At 52.1% G+C, this 22,318-nt stretch overlaps 1 protein-coding gene across 2 annotated transcripts in view; it reads right to left on the reverse strand.

Annotated features, from left to right (window-relative positions):
* Fstl4 (follistatin-like 4) overlaps positions 1 to 22,318 on the reverse strand; it is a 376,776-nt gene that overhangs the window by 27,322 nt on the left and 327,136 nt on the right. For both annotated transcript variants that reach the window (XM_013508431.1, XM_005376123.2), the window contains exon 7: positions 8,254 to 8,374. In XM_013508431.1, coding sequence (XP_013363885.1) covers positions 8,254 to 8,374 — 121 coding nt within the window. The remainder of the gene's footprint in view (positions 1 to 8,253; positions 8,375 to 22,318) is intronic.

The raw sequence follows: 22,318 nt of genomic DNA on the forward strand, positions 1-22,318 counted from the left end.
CAGGGACAGGGACAGGGACTGGGACAGGGGTAGGGACAGGGACAGGGGCAGGGGCAGGGACAGGGGTAGGGACAGGGACATGAAAAAGGAGCAGCTACAGACTTGGACTAAGGAGACCATAACCCTAAGTACACTGTGAACAACTTAAATCTAGCATGGTATTGAAAGAACACATTATGACCGAGGGTAATATGTTTCAATGGCTAGCTATTAGGAAATCTATAATTAATCATATCCAAAGTCAAAGGCAGTCAAAAGAAAAACCATTTGATTCTCTTGCTAGACACTGAAAAGCCTTTTGAAAAAACTCCAAAATCCATTTCTTGGAGGGAAAAAACCTCAATAAAATAGGAACCAAATGGTATTTTCCTCTTACAATGAAGAATATCTCTATAAAAAGAAAGAACAGCACCGTTCTTTTCAGAATGAGGAGACATTAAGTCAGGAAAGAGAAAAAAGGGGGAAAGAAAGGAGGCAATATTAGACTCAGACGATATGCAGGGTGTTGTCAGTGGAAGGCAGAAGGCAGAGAAGGATGGGGAAAAGGGATATTTTATGCAGATATCCTTCAGGTGACACCAAAAAAATGGTAAGGATTAATTAGTTTGATAAAGGAGTTAGTACCAAGATGTACAAACTTAAAAACTTCCTTGTGTATATCAGAGATGACCAGGCAGAAAACAGAGTGGTCCTCAGTGAAAGAAAGGACCAAGCCTCGCTGACGTCAGAGTCTTAAATAATTGCAGAGAGATGTTCTTGGATTCTTTTAAGAAACGTGATGTGCCAAAGGCAGCCGTACATTTAATGTAATTCCAATTTAAATCAGGTGGCTGGGGTTCGACAAAACAATTCTGAATGTATGCAGAAAGGAAGGATCTGTACAAGGGCAGCAAGGACAGCTGTTGAGGAAATGCGGAAAATGATAGCGACGAGTGTCCCTTTGCTCAGTCAGACACTGCCAAGAGTTCTGATACCAAGTGGAAGGTGAGGGGTTCATCTCCAAGCCTGCCACACCACATTCATGACCGTGGTAGGTGTTGCAAAGCTCCCTCAATTCAATACTGTGCAGCCGGTTCTTCTGCAATGCCAGCCAAGTGTGGGGCACCATGCGCGCCGCAGTGAACGAGTGCCCCATCCCTGTGCTCACGGGGCTTTTTGGCTGAGCAAGGTGACAACACTTAAGCACAGGTGTGAGGCTCACTCCCGAGGGAGTTTTGGGGGAACACTGTCTGGGACGGTGGTCCCAGAAGACCAGGAGAGCAGCCTCCATTTCTCCCCACCTCACACCAGAAAGACTTCCACTCTGGATGCCTGGGCCGCCTGTCTTCTTGTTGGGACAGAGCTCGACCTGGAAGATGGGAACTCAGGCAATGCGTCGGCGTCTCCGTGGTGGTTTGTGGACTGGCGTTGACGACCGGCCTTGGCCTTAGCCCTGAGCTTTGATAGGAAGCTGTGGCTTTGTGAGGTTTTCATACTCGAACATCTGTCTCAATCACAACAGGAAAGCACAGTGCCGGGCTCACCCTCCAGGATTTTTTCCGTAGCCCTCAAGGGACCAACGAATTTTCAACTACTAAATAGGTCCCTGATGAGACCTTGAGTTGTCCCCACCTCAGAAGCCTTCACAGACCAATTCAGTGCTAACTTTGAACTGAAGTCTATGGAAATGTTCTAGGACAAAGGAAAACCTGCCTAAAAGTCAAGGGTGTGGATTGAACCATGCATGTAAAAATGCACGACACTTTGGTCTCCGTGGGCAGAGGTTTAAGTGCCCGTGGAAACCTGTTTGCTGCTGCTGCTGCAGTTTCCGGGTGGTGGCCCCTCTCTCTTCCTACCTCTGGGCTAGGGGGTGGGGTAGGAGTGCCCTGTGGTCCTCGTAACTACCTCTGGACCATTCTGTCCTTCTCCAGAAAAGTGCCCAGTTTTGAGTGCCAAGGCCTGCCCCCTCATTCCTAGATCCCTCCCTTCCCACCCTCTTCCTGGGCCCCCCACAGCATCTGCCTTGCTCCTCAGTTTCCTCCTATTTATCTTCGCTGTCACCACCAAAGATGCTTTAGCTCCTCCTACCTTGAGAAAAGGGGGTACGCTTTTTACTCCAACTTCTTCCCCCAACAATATGCCGTTTTTCTCCCTGCACGCACCTTGAGAAGCTGTTCATGCTTCTAACTTCTCTCTTTCACTCTCCCTTGAGCCAATGCCCGTCACACCGTACCCCCCGCCCTCCTGAAACTGTTCTTCTCCAGGTGACCCCCGTATGCCGGTGCTGACCCAGCGGCTCATTCTCTGATTGTCTGCAGCACTGAACCTTGCTGGGCACCTTTGCTCAAAATACCACCTTCACCTGACTGCCGGCCCCGGCCTTCCTAGTTCTCTGCTACTCCTGGGCCTCCTCCTCCTTCCTAGTTTGTTTCGCTGGCGTTCTGCGCATTCCCGGGCTGTCATGGTTGGAGTCCCGAGTCTCTGGACGTTCTCTGATCTGCATCCACCCCTTGATGTTCTAACCTGCTCTGCTGCTTTCTCTACCACCCATCCTCTGATGCATCTGCAATTCTACGTCCAGCTCAGACCCCACCGGAAACCCAAACCTAGCAACCCAGCTGCCAGCACAACACCCCATGGGGCGTCCCTGCCAGAGGCCCCACATGCTCCTACTGTCCCAAGGGTCCCCTGCTCTCCGGCCCCCACACCGGCTCCTCCTCTCCCCGGCTCAGTCCGTGGGCGCCCCTCCTCCCAGCTGCTCGGATCAGAACTTTTGGGAGTCACCACGGACTCCCTCCCCACCTTTCACCAGTGTCACCTTCTCAGCGAGACCTTCTCTTGTCCTCCTATGTGAAATGTGTACCTTTCATCTCACTCTTGCTTCTCTTTGTGTTTCAAGAATTCCTCCTTAGCCCTTTTCCCCGCTGCCAGGCTTCACGGGCACCGGCTTTGTCTGCTCTGGGCTGCGTCTCCAGTGCCGGCCCAGGCGGGGAGGGCGCGGGGAGGGGCACAGCTCAGTGGGCGTTTGTTGGATGAGGCAGTGGTCTCGCCCCGCAGGGTGATGTGCAGCTGGCAGCAAATGTGGGCGGCAGGAAGTCAGCGGGACAGGCGCGGTGGGGAACCTGAGGAGTTAATGTCTCTGGCGCTTGGCAGACTCGTAGTGTAGCGGGAGCGGAGGTCCAGATGGGGGCAGGACCGGACCGCAGCGCGCATGTGTGCTTGTGTGCGTCTCTGAGAACGGCGTGTGGCCGAGAGTCATGGGGAGGAGGGGCGGTGCGCCAGGCCTGCCCTAGTTTCCCTGAATGGTGACTGTGGAGGGTGACCGTGCACGGCCAGGCCAGCAGCCAGGGAGCGAGCTGTGGGCACCTGAGCTCGCGAAGAACCTGAGGCTGCCTGGGTCTTCTCTGATCAGTGTTCTGCAGGAAGAGCTCAGGACCTGCAAGCCAGACCCAACGAACCAAGAAGCCCATCTTCCCTTGAACTATTTGCTGAGGAAAAAAATTTTTTTTGGTACTGGAGATTGAACCCAGGGCCTTTGCACTGAGCTATATCTACAGCCCTTTATTTTTTGAGATTATAACTCACTAAATTCACTAAATTGCCCAGTTGGGCTTGCAATCCTCCTGCCTCAGCCTCTCACCATGCTGGGATTACAGGCATGCACTGGCTGGGAAGTTTTTTACACTCCTCAGTTGGGTGGGCGCTAACCATTGCTTACAGGAGGGAAGGGTGGGTGACAAGACAGCCCCCTAGTGGGGAGGTGCTGGCCTGGCTGGAATGAGCATCTGCCCCCCCTGCTTGCTATGCGCAGCGCTGTGGCTTCCACGACCCCACAGTCTGGAGCCAGCCTCAGCCCAGGCCAGGCAGGGGTCTGCACAGGTCTCGGGAGCCCCAGGGGGCCCTGCAGAGCAGGGTGAAGGGCACAGCTTTCTCCCAGCCACGCTACAAGGACACAACTGCTCCCGTTTGCTTCTGCTCTGCCCTCTTCCTTTTGGGTTGATGTGAATATGAAAAATAATTTGAAATTAATATGTCCTGGGCAAACACATTCATTTTCTTGTACACTTGCAAAATCTCCTAATGAAAACACAGCGCAAAGGCCCACTTTCTCTGGGAAGCATCTATCATAGCTGAGGTGAAAGGCAGCATAAATATGTCCTTAAGTAAGAGGTACAGTCACAAAAGCACCAAGCTGGAGTAATAAACAGATTTAGAGATTATTACGATGTTCTGGGAATGAATCGCTATGGGGAGGTCGAGGGTACTTTTAATTTAATGGATTCATCATTTATGTCTGAAGTTCCTGCTCCTCCTATGAAAGCAATGTGGGAGGTTTGCACAAAGTTATAAATCATGTTGGGGTTTGGGCCTCACCTCTGGGAGGCCTGGACTATGGAGGGTTATACTAATAATCTGAGAGAAGAAGTAGCTGCCTGAAAGGGTTTCCTTTGGGCAGGCAGGTCAGGAAGACCCGTGGGAGACAAGAGCCTAGAAGACGGCGGCCCAGTCTGTGCGCGGGATCAGGGTTGTACCAGCTCTGTAGTGTGTGTCCACCAACTACACTGAAATACAGTTGGAGATGAATCTCTGGGCTGCCCCACCTCGGACTGCATATCTCATATCTCGCGCCAGGCATTTCCCAAGCATTTTATCCACGCCGAGGGTCATCAAGCCCCTAGGGCAAGAGATACTATTGTTATTCCCATTTCACGGGTGCATTTATTTACTTGTTTAAGACTCTTGGTAAGAAAGAAGCAGCCCAGCCCCGGACCTGGGCTGCAGGACTCAGCGGCTCAGGGTTCACGTCTTCAGCCTTTGTCAGAGGTGCAGCCAGCTTGGTCTGTTCTATGCCCAGGGGGAGCAGCCCAGACCCTGCTCCTGCCCACAGGGCTGGCCTGGTTCCTCTCTTGTCCTTCCCATCCCCCCACCTTGTCTTCCTTCTGACCAAGGAGAAAAGTTGGAGGAAGGGAACACAAGGCAGCACTGTCTGTGTAGCGGGGGCGCGTTTCAGCTCAGCCTCCACTCAGCAAGCCAGACAGCCTGCTGGGTCGGAGGGAGACCAAACTGGACTCCAGCAGCACAGCTGGGCTGAATGTCACTGAGGCTGCTCAAGGTCATCTTTCACGCTCTCGACTCAGGTCTGAGGTGGACGGTGACAAGGAGCATCGTGTGCAGAGGGAAGCTGCTGCCTTCTCGTTCCTCCACACCAGGCTGCTTGGCAAGGCCAGGGCCTGCCATCCCGAGCAACGTGGTACCCTCCCCACCCTCCAGCTGCCCCTGCCCGAAGGCTTCCTTCCCTGGCATGAGGCTGTACCTTGCAAAGATGCCCGTGCCTGATGCCTCTCGATCCTCCTGCAGTGACCCAGTCCCCTTGCTGGGATTCCAAGCAGCACTGGGACTCTGCAGAGGACCCGCTGAGCTGTGTGGGAGCTGCGTGACAGTGGGCCATGCGGTCCCCACCCTCAGTCCTGCCTGAGACTCACTGCCACTGTTTTAGGTCAGATTCTCACCAGGCAGCTGTTTCAGCCTGGGCCTGAGCTCTGCCCCGGGCACAGGGACAAAGATGGCAGGGTTGCTGCCCGGTGTGGAGCCCAGAGCAGCGCCACAAAGACTCGCCAGCTGCCCACCCCTGCACCCCACATCTGGATTCCCCAGCAGCGACACCACAATATCCCAGCATGGTGGGCAGCAATAGTCAAGATCAGCAATAGTCAGTGCAATAGTCAAGATCTTCCCAGCAGCTACTAGGTGTGGGGCAGTCAGGGGAAAATGATGTAATCTGTGAGTCCCAGTGTCCTCGTCTGTAAGCCAGGGACAGCCCATAGCAGCTATCCAGTAAGTGCTACTTGCTGTTGTCTCTTTCAGACCATCCTGCTCTTAGCATCTTTCTGCACACACCATTATTCTAAGTCCGACGCAGCAAGCTTGCCTTCTATGATACTTTGAAAACCCCATCTTTTTCCAGGGTCACACCCTTGGGATGCAAGGACACGCCCAATTTAGCATGGGTGGTCCCACAGCTACTGGGCGTGAATGCTACCCCAAGAACCTGGGCATCAGCCCTGGCCAGGGCCTTCATGGACTCCTGAAGCTACAGCTGCCATAAGGGCCTGCCCTGGCCACTGTGGGACCACACACAGTGCGCTGACTTACTGAGGTAGAAAGCTGATTGCGAAGTACAGATTCCCCAGTGCACTCTCTCCCACTGTACTGACAGCCCTTTGGCTGGAGAAGTCTTTAAATCTCTTAGCAGCTAGGGAATGGATCTCAAGTGGCCTCTTTCTGGATTTCAACCAGAAGGTTCTGCTCTTTGTTTAGATTCCCAGGGCTCAGTGCAGCCTCTTCAGCCGAGCCCCGACAATGGCTGGGCTGGCGCAGCACTGAGGGGGTGTTCCTACACAGAACTTTCCAGGGCCAGCTCAGGTGTCTGCATCTCAGCTTATGGGAGGGGCCGGTAGTCTTTAAACCCCAAAACACACATGGTACTCGGGAACCTTGCTCCAGACTCTGCACTGGCAGGAACTGGGTCCATCCACATACTGAGCTCAGTTTCAGAATTCCAGGAGGATCTGGGGCAGAAGAGCCCTCCCAGCACCAGGGACTTGCCACTTGATATCAAGGAGTTTAAGACTACAGAGTTTCCTCCAGAGGTTGGAGATACCTATAGAGTCTCACTTGTGAGCTATTCAGGTTCTGGGCAGGAGGCTCCCTGTCCTCTTCCAATTTGCTGGAATTAAAGGAAGCCCAAAGCTCAAGTCCCCTCCTGTGCTCTTGGTTCTTGCAGAGTGGGGGCAGCATGGGCGGGGCTGGGCTGAAAGTCCTGGTGCATCTGTTGATTGCACTTTCCCGGGTTTGTCTGTGGGTCTGAGCCACCTGGAGTAAACCAAGTGGAGTTGTTTTGCATCATCAGCCTCTGGTCACCAGTTGCCCTGTACCAGCCCTGCTGGTAGAGTCCCAGACACTGCCTGCTGGCTGCACGGTAGACTAGCCCCTGCACCCCAGCCTGGCTGGCTCACCCGAGGGTGTCATCACTAGGAGCGCTTGGTTATGTCTGGCAAAACCCAGATTCTTCATCAAAGGCCAACAAGCACAGCCACAAAACCCAAAGGATGATGTGCGTCTCCGCTCGAGGGAAATACTAAGAAGACAGGGGTTGAGGATGTACACGTATCCTGTAGGGGGACTGCAGAGGCAAGCTGAGCACATCCGCTTGTCCTTAATGCCTTGTTGCTCTGAATCCCGGAGGTCAGTGCAGGGGAACTGCAGGACAGAATAACCCTCACTTCCGGGATCAGAAGCCCTGCGTACCAGCTGGCTTGAAGGATCTGGGGCTGACTTGGTGCTCCCACATCCTTCCCTGGTGCATGCGCACCCTGCTTGGGCCTGCTGGGTGGCAGGAGGGATGGGTTTGACTGGACAGTGCTGATGCCCCAGGGCTGCTGATCTTCTGTAGAACTTGAGGGGAGACATGGCTTGTTTTGATGGCTGGAGGGGCCGGGTTAAGGTGGACAGCAGTGGGACACAGAGGTCAGAGCGTGTGGCCTCTGGTTCCAGGATGACTCCTACTAGTTTTGTGGCTCCCAGCAAGTGACATTCCATAGAAACTCACCTATCAAATAGGTTCAAATATCTCGACAGGGAGGGTCCACACACACGGCTCAGCACAGGACCTGGCCAAATAAGTGCTTGGAAAGCACAGGCTGCGGTATTCGTGGGAGTATAATTGGGAGGGGCTTAATTCTTCCAGCTTCTGGCAGGGCAACACGGGGACCTGAGAATGAAGGAAAACCTTCCAAACCTGCCCCTGTCTGTCCTGGCTTAGCCTGACGGAGGCCCACTGAAGCTCAGAGAGGGGAGCAAGCCCGGGATATCTGCACAAGGGCATTTGGGTCCATGGCTCTAGAAGAGCAATAGAGGATTTGAGGCAGCTTCTGCTCTGGCTGGATCTACAGACCACGGCAGCTCCCCTGCTCTACACTGCCTGTGGGGAGCACTCCGCCCTGCAGGGGGCTGGTGGGGCCTCAGCAGCTTAGCCTGCCTGTGTGCCTCACTCGTCACCCTTGCTCTTGGTTTATCACCCGAGGAGGCTTTGTATGAAGTTTGACATGACAACGAGTCAACAGACCCAGCCTTGCCCAGCTGCTTGTGAGAGAGATGGGGTAGCTCAGCGTTAGAGATTTCTTTAAGGTGCAGAATACAGGAACGGGGAGGCTTGCTCTGAGCAGCATTTTGGGGGATGCTTTGAGGAGAACATGCATGGAGCCATTTACTAACCATTCACCTGCAGGACGTGGGTCTGGAACAGCTGCTCGTGGCCCGCAGCGTGGCAGGTGTAATTGCCCATGTGGACGGTGGTCACCTTGGTGATGTACAGGGAGTCCTCTTCGCCGAAGTCCTGCATGGGCACAGATGACAGTGAGGTTGGCTGGGAGGGACAGGGGCCTATCTTGCTTTTCCAGGAAAACAGAAATCTTATGGTTATGAGAAAGCTGCTTCCTGCCCACTCCTTTTCCCAGCCAGAGTGGCCTGCAGGGTCACCTCTCCTCCACACTGGGGGGCCCAGGCCCTATAGTCCATTTATGGTCTTGATTATCCGGCACCCTCTCCCCCAGTACCCTCCCTCCAGCTTTAACCAAAGCAGCTCTTGCGCCCCTTCTGCTCATCGTGCTGTCTGCATCTCATGGGGATCTGCCCTCTTGGTAGGGAGCTCGGATTCTGGAGAGAGGGTCCCGTGTAGAGCTGGGGTCAGCAAGCTTTAGTAAAGATCTACATAGTAAATATTTTCAGCTTGTGACTCTGATGAGTTCTATTGCTCAGCTCTGCCACGATAGCATTAAAACAGCCATAATAACAAGTGAATTGGTGAGTGTGGCTGTGTTCACGACGTTCTATTTAAAGGTATTAGCTGGAAACCATGGCTGGAGTCTGCTTATCCACGGTTTCATCCCACCTGGATCCCAAATTCTTCCAGGCAGCTTGCAGGGATCCGAGTAGCCTGAGGGAAGGAATATGCAGCAAAACAAAAATCAAGGCAGGGCTAGAAAAGGGAGCCAGAAGGTGAATGTCCAGGGGTGTCTGCAGCCTTTCAGGTGGATCTCTGGGTCAGTGCCCAGGGAGGGACAGACAGGAGCGGCCGGCTGTGTAGGAGTCCCCTGGGCAGCACAAGAACCGCGCCAGCTGTGTTCTCTCTTGTAGAACTGCACCCAAGGCTGGCCTCTTCTAGTGCCATCAGCAGGTGTCAGGATCGGAACTGCCTGGAACTCCATGGAGACCCCTGACCAGGTTTGGGGTTAGCCTCCAAACAGCTCTGAGGAAGTGGCCCTTGCAGTTGTGGGGCGGGGGCTCAAGTGTGAGAAACAGGCTGTGTGCGGTTGTCTGCGAGGAGGGAGGGATGGGGGAGCCTAGGGGCTGGGGCTCACAGGTCCATAGTTTGGCTTGAGAGCTGCTCTTGGCCAAACACCCCCAGACCCTCTGGGCACGGTTTTTCCACCTGTCCACTGGGATAGTACGTGTGTTCCGTCTGCCAGACAGGATGTTGGGGGACCTGCAAGAGTTCTGGTGAGCATACTTTCTCATGACGTATAGGGGTGTGTTCTTTTTCCTGTTATTATTAAAAGAAAATACAAAACCCCTGTTGAGCTCTGCAGCAAACCCTAAGCACCCCCTACCCCACCTTTCTGGGCTTCCACTTTCACAGAAGCCTTGCCTTCCCCACAGGGCAGCCCCGAGGCTCCCTCGGTAGCTCCTGCCCCTTGAAATGATGACGCTGATACCCCAGGGGGCCCAGCCACGACCACTGTGGGTCTGTTAAAAATGCTTTCTGGATAATTAGCTCAAATGGGGTGGGGTGGGGTGGGGGGAGGCACGGGGCTGGGCAGAGGCAGGAGGGTCATAGGGGCACACGCCGCTGGCTGTCAGTATCAGGAACCAACACCTGCAGTGCTCCCCGGGGAGCACTATGCAGGAGGGGGCCGCCGGAACCCCGCAGGTGACTGAAACATCGCTCTGCCTAAAAGAGCCTCATTCCTACCATTCCCTGGAAACCTTGATAATAGAAATAAAACAGCAGATAGCTGATTTGTCCTGTGTCATAACAAAGCCATAAAGGGTTCATACCTGAGCTGCTTATGGAAAGTTAATGGCTAGTCAGTGCTGGGATGACATATTTCTAGTCTAAGCGGTTTTCTGTGTCAAAATCTGAGTCTGGAGGAAAATATGTTTCTCGGGAGTCTGGGCGGGCAGGCACCCTGAGAGGCCTGGGAGCGGGTGCAGCCCCCCCTTTGGGTCACTGAGGGGCTTGCAAACTAACTAGTGCCGGCGTGTTCGGGCCCAGGACAGATGCTGTCCCCAAAGGCGGCTTCAGGGAGGGAGCCTGGAGCTGGGCTGCTGTTACTGTCCCCCCGCGCTGCCCTCCTGAGCCATCTTCATGCCCCTGGCCCCTCTTCCGGAAGCCAGCTTCAGTGCCTGGACCCTTGTCCTTGTTACCATCTCCAGGAAGCTGCTGGTCACGTGGACTGCGGCTTTTCTCAGGCTAGAAGTGGCCCGGCCCAGGCGCTGCCCTGAAGCTCCTTGGGACCATCGAGAGTGACCACCCGAGAGTGACCACCTGACAGTCCCATTAGCACCCGCACACAGAGGTTAACCGAGGGGTTACTATGAGCCAGACCTGACGTAAAATCAGCCCTCCATAGCTGCGTCTGCGGTTGTAACCAGCCATGGACTGAAAATATTCAGGAAAAAGAAAACGTCTGAGCTAGGTGTGGTGGCACCTGGCTTGGGTGTGTTGGAGCTCACTCACAGTCCCAGCACTCTGGGAGGCTGAGGCAGGGGGTTGGCAAGTCTGAGCCCAGCCCTGGGCAGCTTAGTGAGATCCGGCCTCAAGGTAAAAAAGGCTGGGGATATAGCTCAGTGTGAAGGCCCTGGGTGCAATGCTTAGTACCAAAAAAAAGGTGTCTGCACAGACTTTTTTCTTGCCAGTATTCCCTGAGGAGTGCAGTGTAACAACTATTTACAGAGCATTTACATTGTGTCAGGTAGCGACAGGCATCTAGAGATGATTTGAAATACACGGGAGGCTGCATGTAGGTTATATGCAAACGCTACACCACTTTACGCAGAAGATCTGAGCATCTGTGGATTTTGGCATCCCCTGGGGTCCTAACCCATCCCTTGAGGATAGCAAGGCGTGACTGGGCGTCACCCTGTTTAATCCCCAAGGCAGCCCAAAAGCCCCAGTCTCCTTAGGGTGCGTCAGTAGGGCTCTCTCTGAGAATATACTCCAGTTCCATTTTTCTGAACCAGGTCCCCTGTGATCTCCTGGGGCGCAGCCACTGTCTTCCCCTCCTGGGGGGCCCAGAGACCCCCACCTCTGCCCTCAGCAGTCTCCTCTCCAAAAGGCCCCATATGGTCCTTTCCACGCAGATGGCTTTTTGGGTGCCTGCTTGTGCAGACCGCCCCAGGCCCCAAGCCACGGAGGGGCTGCATGGGGATCTGGCCCAGCCCCTCAGCCCTCCCCACCACTCGCCCCCACTGTCGCTGCTCCCTGCCAGCATGTGCCCCAGTCCCGGAGCTTCCTACCCACCGCCCCTCCCTTCCCCAGCCTGCCGTCGGTCCTGCTTGCCCCCTTCCTTCAAGGGGGCTCAAGTCCTGTCCAGACTGCGGATGACATCAGCCTCTCCCTCTGCCTCCCTCTGCCTCTCCCGCCTGCTGCCTGGGTCCTCGGCAGAGGTGTGCCTCTCGGTGAGCGTGTGTGTGTGTGTGTGTGTGTGTGTGTGTGTGTGTGTGTGTATGTGTGTGTGTGTGTGTGTGTGTCTCGGGGGTGTGTCGCCCGTGGGGACAGCAAGGGCTGCTGGGTGCATGATGGCTCTTCTGTAAGCACAGAATGTGTTACCAGCCTGTGGCGTAGGCTCTGGGGAGAACCTGACTCTAATAAATAAAATAATGTGTCTCGGCTAAAACAATAGGCACCATATAATTATGGAACAAAGTGCATATTGTTTTCTGGATATGAATATTGGCTACAGAAATCAAATTTACCTCATTGGAGGTGAGAGAATGACTTTAAAAATTGATTTATAAGAGGCTACATAAAACTGAATCTGCAGTTCTTCCTCTCCTGAATGTTCTTTGAGATGTGTCTGAATACTGCTATCAATGCCTGATTGCGTCTCTGTAATTGTCTTTTTATGGATAGCTTTTTCCCTCTGATGCATAGAAATGTGCTAGGAAAATCAAGGTTCCTTCCAGAAATAAACATGCCAGATTAGCCCATCCTTTGTACTGATGCACAACCATATTTGGGAAAGAGACAATTGTACTTAAAGATGTGGCTTCTGGCTTTTAACATGCTATTTTCTAGGTATCTGCTCTTATTAAAGAAAGTTATTAAATGAGACATAAGTATTAAACAATAGACAGCTGAGATGACATGGGGCTGCTGTCATGGTGACACACGAGAGGTGTAAATAATATGAAAATGAGTCATCAATGCCCTGTATTTCGTGACTCATTGTTAAACACAAGGACTCCAGAGTGACGTTAGAGTTCAGGTTAGCAATATTTTCAGTGTTACGAGTTAAAACTCCGAAACATTTATTCATGTCTTTCCCAACTTTGCTCTTCCCAGGAGCGCTCTCAGCTCTCTCTGAGGAGGAAGGAGTACAGGTGGAGACTCTCCTATCCCCTAGAACACACTGTTTGTTTGTGTCAAGATGTCCCCGAAAGCCTCATGCAGTCATGGAGCAGGCTTGCAGAGTTTATGATTGATTCATGGATGTGAGTGCTACACTGCCCTGGGGCAGGCAGCCTGCACACAATATAAGGGAGGGAAAGAGGCTTGCCTCTGCTGCTCCTCCCTTTTTGCTTTTGCTGCTTTTGCTGTTTTCTGCTGCCATGAATGGTTGCCCTCAGCCATGTGCCACCCTGCCTTGGAGCCAGCTGAGTATGGACTGAAACCTCCACAGACTGTGAGCTAAACCTTTCCTTCCTTAATTCTGGGCGTCAGGTATTTGGTCTCAGCAATGAGAGAAAAATAACCAAGACAATCGCTCACCCCAGCATCTCATCTGCACAAACAGCTGAATACCGGGGCCCCTACACTGAGTGGCATGGGGTGCGCTGGGCACAGAGACATCTACTTTAACATGAGCACACATGCCCACTGTGCAAACCAAGCTGCAGTCACACACACACCTGACGAGCACACACACACATGCAGGGAACGTGAGCATGAGCATGTGGAGCAGACACACACACACCAAACCCTGGCTCTCTCCAACTGACCACCTGACCCACAATGGCCTTCCTGTGCTGTCCACTTCTGCCCAGCCCCTGGGAGGACAGACTTTCCACTACACAAGGCCATGTGGGGTCAGTCCTCTTCGGATGGGCCTGTCCTGCTCCTGCCACACTCAGTCCCAGGGTGGGGGTCGGAGGCACGGAAGAAGCCACTGTGGGGAAAGCTCCCGGCTTCTCTAGGATTTCAGGGTGCGTGTCGGCACTGCAGACCTGCTGACCACGGTCTATGCGGATGCACCTCACTTCTGTGCATCACTGTATTGTCCCCAGTGAGTCGTGTGGTTCACACTGCAAGGCAGAGCTCGTCCCACTTGCTGAGTGAAAGGAGGTATGTTAGCTCATACACTGCCTTTGGGGGTGCACACCCGCAAGGAAGGGCAGAGAAGCATTAACATTACTCCAAAGGAGGGCTGGCCTTAGCCCTGCTCCTGTGAGGGGACTCTAGGCCCTTGGACTATTCTGGCACCTGAGGGCTCTTTGCTTGCTTGGGGTCTTGAGGTCACACAGAGTTCCTCCTCCAAGGGCTGCGGACTAAAGGTCCAGCGCGTGAGCAGGGTGTGCTGGGGCTCTGGGCAAAGGGCTGGGTGAGCTTTCCTGGCTGGCAGCACTTTGCACACAGCCACACTGATGCCAGGAAAGCAGTGTGTCCACCACTCTCCTGGCAGACGCCATCGGAAGCTCCGTGTTTGGGGTCCTCCTGGACCCTGCTGGGGGGGCTTCTCCCCTTGGCTGATTTTAATCTGTACTCCTTCCCCACAAGAAACGGTCAACTGGAGCACAACAGCTTTTGTGAGTTCCGTGACTCCTTCCACCCAATTACTGACCCTGAGGGGGGCCTGGCGCCCCGACTCCCTGACTCTCAGCTGATGTCAGAAGGAGGCGGTTTTGTGGGCGCCGTTTTCCCAGCTTCACTGCTGTCTCAAGACTCAAACAGGAGGTTCCAGCCAGTTGTGCCAGTGCTGAAATTCCCCACGCAGGGGACAAACTGGAGCACCTGGTGCACACAGGTGCCGGGTACCTGCAACCACAGCCTCACGTCAGAGGCGTGACTCTGAGCACTCAGAGTCACATTGCCAGAGCCCAGAGCGTAGACGCCTCTGACCGGCCAGCACTCCAGATTGTCACGAGGCAGGGGTGGCAGCTGGAGTGGCCCACTGAAGAAGTGCAGGCCTAAGCCCCCGAATGGGGCTTTGGCTCTTTGGGTAAGCACCTGGTGTGCCCAGGGGGTCCAGGGAACTCAGGCGGCAGTCACCGAAGTCTGGACGCACGTGAACCTGCCGGGAAGTCTACAGCCCTCCTCCGGGAGACCCGTGGATCATGAGACCCCAGGGTGAGAAGGCCTTACAAAGCAGACCCGCCCCGGCTCTAACCGGAGCCACACTCACAGCCATGACGGCAGACTACTGTCCTGGGACATTCCAGGGACGGTTTGGTTAAATTTCCTTCTATGGCTCATTTCCGGGACCAGGAAGACTTTCAGTCAGGTGTTTTCTTCTGACCGGGTGTTTAAAAACTCTTACACATGATTGGAGGGAGACTGGGTATTATCCATCAAAACTGAGGTGTGTCGCTTCCAAGAACTTCTCTTACTGATCGAAGAGGTATCATAACCATGGTAAATACAGCATGGTGGGGAGCGAAAGGTGTGAGTGTCCTTGCGTAGGCTGGTGAAGGGGCACTGGGCGGGCGCTTGGCATGGCTCTAGGGCTTCAGGTCCTGCTCTGTGCTCCTAGGAGGAGCGAACTCCACACTGAGGTAGAAGGGAGAAGGGCTGCTCTCTCCTTCCACTGCGTGGGCTGCTGGAGGCAGTTAAAGAGGTCAGTTCTGTGGACAGTCTTAGGCTCTGCATTCTGAATCTAGAAGCTGAACCAGAACCTTCCTGAGGAACCTCTACCATTTTTTTTATTTAAAAGAGAAAAGAAAACAAAATCACAACAACAAAGATAAAAACAAAACAACATAAAAACAATAAAAATGGTACAGAATTTCGAAACAAGATGATAGGAAATTAACAGTGGTTGTCACATTACATATTGTTAACTTCAGCGAAGGTGCTCAGATTACCAGATGCAAGAATGCAAGACTGATCAAACATTAAAGAGAATAAAAAAGCATAAAAAAATTAGAAATGATACAGAGTTTCACTAATCAAGATGGTAGAAATTCAACAGTTGTTATATTGCATATTGTTGTCTTCCAATTAGTTGTTCAGATTTCCAGATATAAACATGAAAAATTGGTCAAAAAATTTAAGCATTAACTTTTTTTTTAAATAAACCAATAGACATCAGCAGTACAATGATCCCAGCTATCCTTGTATATCTATATATATTTTTCCCTTCCTTTTTTCTTTTCCCTCATCCCAGTTGTTCCTTCCCTTGAGCAATTTCTTTCCCTTTCACAATATCTACTGTACCTTTTGGGTTTTATTTACTCTTTCAGGTTCTTATACTAGGGAGACAATATGATGTTTACACATGCGGGTCTGATTTATTTTACTTATGAGTATGGTCTCTAGTTGCATCCATTTTCCTATAAAAACCTCAAGTTTATCTTTTTTTATAGCTAACTAATATTCCATTATATAAAAATACTGCACCTTTTTTATCTGTCCCTCAGTTGATAGGCATTTGCATTGTTTCCAAGATTTAGTTATGACAAATTGTGCTATTATCAACATGGGTACACATACATAGCTGTGATATGATGTTTTCAGTTCTTCTGGAAAAATACCCAGGAGGGGGATAGCTGGGTTGAATGGGACCTCTAACCCTAGTTTTGTGAGGAATCTCCACACTGATTTCCACAGTGGTTTCACCAGTCTACACTCTCACCAAAAGTGGAGAGGAGTTCCTTTTTCCCCAATAGCCCCCTCCAGCATTTGTTACTTGATGACAGCCATTCTTTCTGGGGTAAGATGGAATCTCAGTGTTGTTTTAATTTGCATTTCTTGAATGACCACTGATGTTGGATTTTTTCATCTATTTATTTGCCACTTATATTTCTTCATCTGAGAAGTGTGTATTCATATCAGATACCATTTAAATTTTGGGGGCCTGATTTTTTAAATTCTTTATATGTTCTAGATAGAAGTCCTTTGTCTGAGGGACACTCTGCTAAAATTTTTTCCCAGTTCATGGGTTTTCTTTTTACTCTGTTGGTGATTTCTTTTGATGTGCAAAAACTTTTCAATAAGATGAGTCCAGTTGTTGATTCTTTGAAGTATTTCCTGTGCAGTTTGGTTTTTGTTCATGAACTCTCTGCCTACTCCTATTTCTTCAAGATTTCTGGCTACCTTCTCCTCCAGTAGATTTGGTGTTTCTGTTTTAATATTTAGATCTTTGATCTATACTGACTTTACTTTAGTGCATGGTAATAGACATGGGTCTAGTTTTAGCCTTTGGCATATGGAAAGCCAGTTTTTCCAGTACCATTTGTTAAAGAAGCTATCTTTCTTCCAGTGAACATGTTTGGCCCCTTTGTCAAAGATTAGGTGGCTGAGTAAGTTTGTAGTTGTGTCTGCATCTTCTAATCTGTTCATTGATCCTCGGGTCTGTTTTTTTTTTTTTTGCCAGTACCACACTGATTTTATCACAGTGGCTTTGTAGTGTAATTTCAAGTTGGGGATTGTGACATCACCTGCTTTTCCTTTGTTGCCCAGGGTTGCTTTTGCTATGCTAGGTCTCTTTTGGGAAACTCTGCCTTAGGGATGGGACTGGAAGTAGCCAGTGAGGCACTGAAGTGAGGCCCTGAAGCCAATACTGAGAGGACAAAGAGATGACCTAGAGGAAGCTATACAGAAAGCAAAGGCCAGATGGGCCAGTTGGGGCAGAGCTACCACTCAGCTTCCACGGGTTGGTGCACCACGGCACAGTAGTGCATCGTCTAGATTGTTCCAGACAAACACTGTCAATTTAAACACATCCAGAGCTCAGGAGCCCAGGCGTTTAGATAAAACCAGTGTCTTCAACACAAGCTGGAGAGGACTGACCACAGCCCAGAAGAGCTTCAAGCACAGTGTTATCCAAGATTTTAGAACAAAATGTACCCAGCCATTTAATGAGATGATTTTAATTCAGAGCCCACAACCACTGTCTATTGCCTTGCAAACACCTCTCCATGCTAATCAAACGCCTCTCATCTTTTTACAATGGATTCACGACTGGTTCATATAAAGACAATAAAAATTAAATGAGTCATGAGCTCATAAATCATTTTCTTTTGGTCTTTTTAATAACTCACTTCGAAAGAAGCACTTGCACAGAGCATATGCTTCATTAGAATTATTTGTTCCTGGTTTTATACCACTTAGGCATGCGAAAAGCGAACCTTTTAACACACCCTTCAAACAATGCCACAGACACTTTCTTCTAATGGGCTTTGTGTTTCTGCTTTTATCACTGTATTCTGCCTGCCGACATTTGAAAGCCCCAAATAGCGAGATGCAGTGGGAAAAAGAAAACACATACACAACAGAAAAGAGTGGTTCTTTCAAGTTGTTCAAAGTATACTGAGCGCATGATAGGCTTTTTTTAAAAATGTAAAATATGACAGACAAATGTTTCCTCTCCCTTAGACTATCCTGGGTAAACAGTTGTGCATGCTGGCCTTGGCGGTTGCCGCTGCCCTTAATTATTGGGGCCCAAGGCCAGCATCAACTGAGAGTACAGCACTGCACCCTCGGCCTCGCCCAAGCAGATGCATGTGGCCCTGGGGCAAAGCTGTGGCAAAGCCAGGCTCTAGGTTTTGCAACCCATGAGCGTGGAACCCAGAGAGTGCCCGTGATGAGGGGAGGCTGGCTGCAGAGTCCTGGGCAAGCTCCCTTCTCTGCTGAGTTCAGGAGCCCCGCCTGCCCTATGGTGCACTGGTAAGGGCTTAGGAGACGCTGGCAACTGACCAGCACAGAACCTGGTGCTGTGCACGGGAGCAGCTCAGTATTGGTGATAAGAACGCTAGCAGCAACACAAGCAGTGACTCAGCCCATCTCCCACTATCTGTGACTTTGGGGTTGTCCTATCCTGCTTCTGTCCCTCTCCTGGGCAGGTGCCTGGACCCTCAGGATCACAGGGGCGGTGAGGAAGAGTTATGAAGCAGAGGGAGTTGACTCTGTTGAAGCAGGACCTGGAGACTTGTTTGAGGACCTGCACTCACACTATCCTGAGTGGCTGCTGTGCATTCTGGGTGATTAGAGACCCACAGGCTGAGGCACAGAATGGGTTTACAGTCTGCGTCTGCAGAGGGTGAGGCAGCACCCCCGCTCTGACCCAGCACACCCAGTGTGGAGGTGGCCGGGGAAGTGGGAGAAGCACATGCATTTGTCTCTGAGATGAGCCCCACCCTGGTGGGGAAGGGTGTGGCATGGTCCTACTCTGTGGTCCAGGTCGGAAGGTGAGACGCTCACTTGGCACTGGGGAGATCCTGACTTCTGTGTAGAACCTGATGTCCCAGAGGGCCCAACGCCCCTTTTTATCACTGGGCTGTGTGACCTCAGGATGCAGAGTCCCCAGAGGTTACCCCCTCCCTGCTGCCCAGCAGCCCTGGTACCCGGTCAGAGAGTTCTCCCTAGGCATGAGCTTCCATCACGGGCTCTGGCTGCAGGAGATACACGTCACTTGTATCTTAGGTGTGGCAGCACAGCCCCCCAGCACTGTGTCATCTGCATGCCAGGGCCATCTGAGCGCGGGCGTCTGGTGCCCACAGTGGGGTGGCGATGAGGCTCCACATTGGGGACTGGATGCTACTCAGGGGGAAGCCTGGCCCAGCCCAGGGCAGGGAGAGATCAGGGTATTGCTGTGGCCACCCCAGCTTAGCCCCTGGGGCAAGGGCTGTGGCTGTGGTTCCTTGAGATGTGTGTCTGTCTGAGCACACGTGTACGTGCATGCACAGGCGCATGCGCAGGGCCAGCCTTGAAGCACATCCAGACCTGCACGCGCTTTGTTAAAGAAACAGACTGTGGACCAGGCCATAAACAAATTATAGGCTGCACTTTCTTTGCTCTGGGGAGCACCAGCAGGAGCAAAAACTACTCATTTTACATCAAGCCCACAGAAACAAAGCAGAAAACCACAGAGAGAGGCACTGCGGCAGTGCCCCGCTGCTGCCTGGGAGGGGAATGCTGGCCTGGGGGTTTGCTCTCGCCCTCTCTGCTCTGGGGCTGGAGGTCTCTGCTGCCGGCTGGCCGAGCCTGAGGCAGCAGGAGTCTCCTGGGGGCTTCCTCTGAGGCGCAGCAGATAGGGCCTGGGCTTCCAAACGCGCTGTGTGCCGGGCAAGGCCATGCGGCAGGAACTTGAAGACATGCCACAGGCAGCCTGGGCCGCCACTTTGCTCCAAATGTGCCAGGGCGGAAGTTAGAGAGGAGAAACCCCAAGAGCACCAGCAGGGCTGCCCACATGTTTGGGTCCCACATTCCTTGGGATCCTTTTAGCCTACAAAGTAGGGCTTAGGGCTCTGGCAGCACCTACAGTTGACCATGTCACCCCTCAAAGAAGTCTGTAGTTCTCTTTTGCCCAAGACTGTTTTCTTTGCACCACTCCCCTGGCCCCAGTGTTGATGATGGAGCCTAGGAGCACTCTACCACAGAGCTACACCCTGGCCCTTCTTTTTTATTCTTATAGAACATTTATTGATTGACTGATTGATTGCAGGACCTTGCTAAGTCACTAAATTGTCCAGGCGGGGCTTGAACTTGATTCTGTAGTCCCAGCCTCTCGGATGCTTGGACTACGGGCGTGTGGCACCATGCCCGGCTAGCCCAGGCTCTTCATGTTAACGTGCAGGCCCTTTGTACTGTAGCCCCAACCTGACCCCTCAAACTTCTCTCTTCTGATTATTCGGGCCACCCGGAGCCCCAGCTAGAATGGCTCCTCTTTCCACCCCTCAGAACAGGCATTTGTGGAAGCCTCGTGTGAGGCTTTTGTGGCTCGCTGGCCCTTAGTGAGGGAGTCAGTCCACAGGACGACTGCCCGCCGTGGCTGCCCGGTCCAGCCCGCACAGGACTGGTGACTCCTAAGTGTTCCTGACAGCAGCGCGGCTCACTGCGGGGCCCGAGCAGTGCCTTCCCACTCGCCTCCAGGCTGCAGGGGCACATTCGCTTTCTGATCAAATATTATTCTGATGCTCAAGGCATCTTTGATGTTTGCAAGTCAGAAAAGTTTAATTACATGTGTCATTAGGATGGCATTCGGTAATAGCTCTGTGACTGAATTCATTAACAGAATTCTTAACAGATAAGACAAGACAAATTAATATTTTGTTGCCCATGAAAGCGTCTCATTAGGAGACTAGTGAAAAAGTGATTAATATTTTGTTGCCAATCAAGATGTCTCAGACAAATGACAAAGAAAGGAGGCCCACAAACGCTTTGTGCTCCCTAATCTCCCTGCCTTGGTTCTGCAGGCTGATCCACTTCCCCCGTTTGTGGTCCTGTCTAGGCACTGGTCACGAATGAGGACGCCAGAGATTGTATGTTATCGCTCACTAGGCGGGGAGGGGAGAGCTGGGATTTCACAGGCTCTGGGGTGCTGGGAGCCCCATCGACCCCGGAATCCTTGCTCCACTGTGCTGCTGTCCTGGCCCGGTCTCCCCTGACCAGTTCTTGCTACAAAAATGCCCTGTGGCTCCTGAGGACGTGGCTCTGCACTCCTCACTGTCCCAAGTGGGGCTGCCACATGTCTGGGCATCCATGTGCAGCCTAGCACGCCTGAGCTGGCAGGACGTCACTGTCCCCATGTCCCTGTCGGCTCAACAAAGTCCAGCGGCTGCACAACCGCTGCTTTGGGTTTGCTGGGAGTGGCTGGTCAGTGTCTCTGTCCCTGGGAATCAAGGCTGATGAGGACAGTGTTGTCCACTCTTCTGACCTCAAGCCACAGGGGACCTCAGAGTCCTATCTGCCTGACTGGGGAGACTTCCGGGCTGCTGCGGGCTGCTCACTGGGGAGTTAAGCTACAAAGTGCTGAGAATGTGGCTTAACAGCAGCTGTAGCAATAGCATTAATGACAGTAATAATGATAATATTTAGTATTTATAAACTATATGCTAAGAACATTACCTGTGCTGTCTCATTTAATCTTCACTATTTCTCCACGAGGCAGACACTGTTATTTATCCCCATTGCACAGATGCAGAAGTTGAGGCTCAGAGGGGCCAAAGGCCCTTTCCAAGATTTCTCAACTAGTCAGTGGTACAGCTGAGATCTGAAGCCAGGGCCCTCTGACCCTGGAACCTGGATGTTTCCCTAGCAGACGGCAGCCTCCTTCCCTGTGGCGGGGGGAGGTGCGTGTGTTGTGTGCACTTTATGTGTGCTTGCGTGTATTTTCAGGCTACTGACTTAACCACGGGCAGCAGCGCTTGCTAGGAGGTAATGAGGGGCCATTAATCTTTGCTTGTAGCCACAATTATCCAAATTGCTAACCTTACTGTGAAAAGTACAACTGCAATTGAGCTGGTGCTGTGGGCATGTTTGAAAGAGGAGAAAAACTCTCAAGGTAATTTAATTAACTGATGGGAAGTACATTAAGAGGAGTTTTGCCTCTGACTTTCTTTCTGGTGTCCTTAAACAGAGCACCAAGCAATGCACGTGGATACTCAGACCGTTCCAGGTGGCCCTGTCCAAGCAATCAATCATTACTGGACAAATGCATTTAAAAGCTGACACGCCGCCTGGAGAGCTTTGGTACACACAAATGTGGACCCCAACACACACACACACACACACACACACACACACACACACACACATCCTACTCTTTATAAATAGGACAGTGAGCTTAAGGCCTCGGGCAAGTTCCGCTCTTCTCAGGCCAGGGCTGTGCCCACCCACTACCTAAGTATCACGCCCCCTTGGGTAGGGCAGCACTGAGGTCCAGAGAGGTAGAGGAGACCAGCTGCACAAGCCCTAGGGAGAGCAGTGGGAAGCAGCCCAGCGTGACAAGGTCATAGTTTGCCCCCCAGAGTGGTTTTCTCTTTGCTTCTTCATCCCCCAGGGTCTCCAGGATGAAGTCAAAGGACGGAGGGAATCTCCGAGGCCCAGCTTTGGGGGTTCCTG

Source organism: Chinchilla lanigera, unplaced genomic scaffold (genome assembly GCF_000276665.1).
Source record: "Chinchilla lanigera isolate Chin_1 unplaced genomic scaffold, ChiLan1.0 scaffold00007, whole genome shotgun sequence".
Lineage (NCBI taxonomy): Eukaryota > Metazoa > Chordata > Mammalia > Rodentia > Chinchillidae > Chinchilla > Chinchilla lanigera.